Genomic DNA, 5722 nt, shown 5'->3' with positions numbered 1-5722 from the left:
GGCCTCGCGCCATGTGGCGGCCAATTATAGCCGCCCTGCCGCCCGCCGCCGCCGGCTTCATCTCGGACACCGCCGCCACCACGCCTCCACCGAGCGGCGTCCCCGACCTCGCGCGCGATCGGCTTGATCACCCGCTCGCCGCCGCGATCCGCCTCACCTACGCCGCGCGACCGACCTGGCCCGTCGGTTACGCGCGCCTCTGCAGGTCCCGTGAAGATCATCCCCGAGTTCAGCGCGCCTCTCCACCGATCGAGCATCGGGCTGCCGTTGCGTCGCCCCGTCGGGCCGCAGCGCCGCCGCCCCGTGGTTCTTGTCCCGGCTGCACCGACCCGCGTCACCGCTGCGTCGCCTCTTCGGGCCGTAGTGCCGCGGCCCGCGGTCCCCCGCCGCCCCGTGGGCGTCCGCTCTAGGCCGTCCCATGGCTGCATCGACCCTCGCGCCGCCGCTGCGTCGCCCCGTCGGGCCGTAGCGAGCGTGGCACGCGGTCCACGCCGCCATCCCGAGGCCGTCCCTGCGGTTGCACCGACTCGCGAACCGCCGTTGCGTCGCCCCTTCGGGCCGCAGCGTCGCGGCCCGCGGTCCCCGCTGCCGCCCCGAGGTCTTCCCGCCGTCGCCCCGATCCGCCTGCCGCCGCTGCGTCGCCCCTTTGGATCGTAGCGCCGCGGCCCGCGGTCCACTCCGCCGTCACCGCGCGTCGATCTCCCGTGGTATGCGCCGCGCCGTCTCCCTTGGCGCGGGAACACCACCGTCCGCGCCGGTCTTCGTCACGCTGTCAGGGTTCTTCGCCTACTTCGAGCACCGCCGCCGCACTGCTAACCTAGCCGCCGCCGCCGCCTTCAGGCCACCGCTGCCGCTCTTCTTTGGCCGCCGCCGCCGCTACCTTTGTAGCCGCCGCCGCCGCCCGTCCACCCCCTTCGTCTTCGTCCAGCACCAGTTCGTCGCCAGCGTGGCCGTCATCTACCCCGACCGCTTCATCTACTCCGACAACCGCGGGCGACATTGGCTCCGCGCGGATTGGCGCCGCAACCGTCGTCGAGTCCTTCTCTGCTGGCCTCTCCGACTTCTCCGACATGGTGTACAGCTCGTGCAGGTCCCTCGTCTACGCATGCCCGGTGCTGGCAACACCGCCGCGTGCCTTCGTCCACGACGTGTCCCCGGGCCTGGCAAGCCTGGCGCGGCCCTTCGTCAACTTCGTCTTCGTCCGTCTACGCATGCCCGGTGCTGGCAACACCGGTGCGTGCCTTCGTCCACGATGTGTCCCCGGGCTTGGCACACCCACCGCGACGCGTCGTCAACACCATCTACTTCCTGGCGCACCACTACTTCGACACCACTGCGCCCATGCTAACTCGGCGCCCCCTTGCGCCCGCGGCTCCACGGCGACTTCCTCGACACCGGCTACCCCGACTCGACATCGACCACGGCATTCTTCGCACGGCTACCTCGACCACGGCTCCACCACCCACGCTCTCGGCTACATCGACAAACGGCACAAAGGGCTACCGCCTGCTTGAGCAACCTCGTTGGTTTCCACTCCAGCCACGACTCCGCGATGCATCGACCGTTACGACTGTGGGGGGTGTCCATCGGCTTGCCTTCGGATTCTTCTCCAGTCTCACCGTCTGCATCGCTACCGTTGTGACTGCGGGGGGATGTTGAGTAACGTGATTGTATTAGGAAACATAGGTTAGACTAGGAAATATTCTGGCTTGCCTTGTACTCCAAGTAGATCATGTACTCCTATATATATGCCCATGAGGCTCAAGCAATAAAACAACTATTCCACCAATCCTCCTCTCTCCCTTTTAACACCAGCGACAAAGACTCCGACAACGGTGACGGCAGTGTGTCCCGGCGAGCGTGAGCAATGGAAGCATAATCTCCAAGTAACTAACCAAGACGTTGTCCAGGTCACACGTCGAGGACTTCCTGCCGCCACCTTGGCTGCTGTTGTTGTCCCCTCAAATAAGCCATATAAGGTTAGTTCCATACACTGCAAATGCAACTTGCAAGCATGGGGACATGTACAGAACACAAGTGTCATACACACAGAAATCATCAACTTTGTGTTTTAATTGTCTGAATTACAGGCATCCCTAGCTGCACTTGCAGGTCAAAAACATGTGCATACTTCGGCAGGCACAACAAGCAGACCTATACAAATTTGCTACAAAGGCCTGAGCTACTGAATATATATACCTGTAATAAAAAGAGGCTTTCCTACCGTCCTCTTTCATGTTCAAGTTCCTAATGAAGCAGCCATGAAAGACTGGGTCAACAATGAAATAAAATAGAAAACTAAACCCACTGTTCATGATCTTTGTGGAAGAAAACACATACGATTCTTATTCTGTAAGAGTTGTTTGTCTTTTGAGTTACTGCATAGGCAAAATGCCAAAATTCAGTGTAGTCTTTTCGGTTAATCTCATCATCATGTAATTAATATTCTGTGAAGACTACAATATACAGCGAGGCAATGAGAAGAACTGGACCTGGTGTGTGAGTGTATAAATATACAAGAAGCTATTTTTATCCAATCTTGCTATTAATGACCATGTGGTGTAATCTTGGGCTATTTGTTGTAAATAGCTAAAAGTGGTTCATAATTCTTGGTGTGTTTTGCTGTTCCTTGCGCTGGAGGATCTGCTCCTTCCCCATGCGTGCCCACGAGGACAAGGAGTCATAGTGGTGGCCACTAGCAGCGCCAGAAGGAGCGTCCATTCAAGCACATTCAACCAGGATGGCGTGCACGTTTTTTTTAAAAGCTCAGGCTCCTCTTTCTTACATGAGTTATTCTTAATTATTGATTTGATCTGTAGGATTTACATCAGGTTGGCACAATTTGATGAACTTGAATTGTTTTATGTTGGTCATTATAATTTTTGTGAGTTTTTGTTGTTAGCCCGTTGCAACGCACGGGCACTTTTACTAGTATATATATAAGTATAATAACGCGTGCGTGCTAGAACAACGACCACACACACGCCACACCTGCTCGATCGAACTAGTCCAGCACAGCGGGTGGCTTCTTCTTGCTTTACTCCACAGCCAGCGCCAGTGCAATTAACTACGCAGCTGTGTTTGGCACCATGCTACCGTCGGCGAGGCCACTGCTCGCTGCCGCCGCCGTCCTCTGCTTCTGGCTGCTGGTGGCCGTGGCGGAGGCCAAGGTGCACCACTACACGTGGGACATCTCGTACCAGTTAAAGTCCCCCGACTGCTTCGAGAAGCTCGCTGTGACCGTCAACGGCGAGGCTCCCGGCCCGACCATCCGCGCCACGCAGGGTGACACCATCGTCGTCGCCGTCCATAACAAGCTCGAGACCGAGAACACCGCCATCCACTGGCACGGCATCCGCCAGATTGACACGCCGTGGGCTGACGGCGTCGCCGGCGTCACGCAGTGCCCCATCCTGCCCGGCGAAACCTTCACCTACCAATTCGTCGTCGACAGGGTAAGCAACATAGAGTGACGTTTTCTTTTCTTTATTTATTGCGTGAAATGTCATTGATTCTAATCTCTGAACCCCTTCTCGTCTCTAAATGTGTTTTGTCTGTGTGTTTTCAGCCTGGCACGTACCTGTACCATGCGCACTACGGGATGCAGCGCGTGGCGGGGCTCAACGGCATGATCGTAGTCACCGTGCCGGACGGCTTCGTCGAGCCCTTCTCTTACGACGAGGAGCACACCGTCCTCCTCGGCGACTGGTGGCACAAGAGCGTCTACGAGCAGGCCACAGGCCTCTCCTCCAATCCCTTCGTCTTCGTCACCGAGCCCCAGTCTCTCCTCATCAACGGCAGAGGAATGTTCAACTGCTCGCTCGCTCCCAGTGGAACGTGCAACGCCTCCCGCCCCGACTGCGCTCTGCCGACTCTCTTCACCGCCGTGCCCGGGAAGACATACCTCCTCCGCATCGGCAGCCTCACCTCGCTCTCCTCGCTCTACTTCGAGATCGAGGGCCACCCGATGATGGTCGTGGAGGCCGACGGGCACTACGTGCTGCCGTTCGCCGTGAGGGGCCTCTTCATCTACTCTGGCGAGACGTACTCCGTGCTGGTCAAGGCCGACCAGGACCCGCGGCGAAACTACTGGGCTGCGTCCCACGTCGTTGGCCGCAACCCCAGCCAGACACCCAGCGGCATGGCCGTCGTCAGCTACGCCTTCAACGGCAACAACCCGTGGATGCCTCCGCCCACGGCGCCACCGGCTGGCCCGGCATGGAACAACACGGCTATCAGGGTGGAGCAGAGCAGGGCCATCTTCGCGCACCCACGCTACGTCGTGCCCATGCCGGCGAGGGCCGACCGCACGCTGCTCCTCCTCAACACCCAGAACCGGATTGATGGCCACATCAAGTGGACCATCAATGGCGTGTCGCTCATGTTCCCGGCCACGCCGTATCTCGTGGCGATGAAGCGCGGCATGAAAGACGCGTACGAACAGCGCCCCCCGCCCGACATGTACGACCACATGAGCCACGAAATCTCCGCGCCGGCGCCGACGAACGGGACCGTGGGCAGCCCGGTGTACAGGCTGGCGCTCGGCTCCGTGGTGGACGTGGTGCTGCAGAACTCCAACGCGCTCAACAACAAGACCGAGACGCACCCGTGGCATCTACACGGGCACGACTTCTGGGTGCTCGGCCACGGCGAAGGTAAGTTCAACCCTGCCGCGGACGCCTGGAGGCTGCTCAACGTGAGGGACCCGATCATGAAGAACACTGTGCCACTGCACCCGGATGGGTGGACGGCGGTGCGGTTCCGGGCGGACAACCCGGGGGTGTGGTTGTTCCACTGCCACGTGGAGGCGCACGTCTTCATGGGCATGGGTGTGGTCTTCGAGGAGGGCGTCAAGAGGGTCGGCCGACTGCCATCGTCCATCATGGGCTGTGGACGATCCAAGGGGCTGCACTGATCGGACCGGGTGCAAGTTATAATTTCAATTTATTATATTTTTTGAGTTGAAGTTGTCATTTTATTTACAAAATAAAGGTTGATCTTACTAGGGTTAGTTCTTATTTCATTCAGTTTGTCTAATTCCTATTTCATTTATCCTTATTAAAGTGTACAAGGTACACACAGTCGGTCTTTTTTCATGTACACAATGTATTAATTTATCCTTTTATTTTATTAGAATCTTTGAGATTGTATACATGATGTCGGTTATAACTCCTCCAAACAGGCTTTCGCCTAGCTTTATATATAAAGCCCAAATGGCCGAACCGATACAAAGTGGGGAGAAAATCTGGAAACAAGTAGGTTGGAAGAAAAATAAAAGGACATTCGGATGAGTGGCACAAGTGCGGCCAACCCAACATCGAGCGTAAAACAAGGAGACACCACCTCTAACAGACAACAACGGAGACTATCGAACAAGGTCGGAACTGTGCTGCCTTGCAAGACCACCACACACCATAGTACCAAGCACATCGAGCCATCTTCATAGGGCGCCAACTCGCCATCGAGACTGGCCCCTCGCTCCGGGTTGTGGACTGCCTCTCCTGCTAGGGGATAGCAAGAACAGAGATCAGAGACCATGTTGGAATGGTGCGAGAGCCAAAGCTTCTTGAATGCCACCGATGGCTCACCTTTTTTTTCCTTTCCGCCACCCCAAGTCCCCAATGGAGGTGCCTCAAAATCACTTGTGTTTGGCCTTCAAGGCGACCATCACACCATTACGGAATTCACTGGAGCACACCACATGCAAGGTCCCTTCCAGGAA

At 57.3% G+C, this 5722-nt stretch overlaps 1 protein-coding gene across 1 annotated transcript; it reads left to right on the top strand.

The window, feature by feature from the left end:
• Nucleotides 1–2261: 2261 nt before the first annotated feature.
• On the top strand, nt 2262–5080 carry LOC119309820 (L-ascorbate oxidase-like). The gene is made up of 4 exons (XM_037585733.1): nt 2262–2273; nt 2820–2831; nt 3009–3455; nt 3569–5080. The coding sequence occupies exons 1-4, from the start codon at nt 2262–2264 to the stop codon at nt 4913–4915; spliced, it is 1818 nt and encodes a 605-aa protein (XP_037441630.1). The 3' UTR covers nt 4916–5080.
• The last annotated feature ends 642 nt before the right edge of the window (nt 5081–5722 follow it).

This window comes from Triticum dicoccoides, chromosome 5B (assembly GCF_002162155.2).
Source record: "Triticum dicoccoides isolate Atlit2015 ecotype Zavitan chromosome 5B, WEW_v2.0, whole genome shotgun sequence".
Taxonomy (NCBI): domain Eukaryota; kingdom Viridiplantae; phylum Streptophyta; class Magnoliopsida; order Poales; family Poaceae; genus Triticum; species Triticum dicoccoides.
The sequence above is the reverse complement of the archived record's forward strand: the minus strand, read 5'-3'. Positions and strand labels throughout refer to the sequence as shown.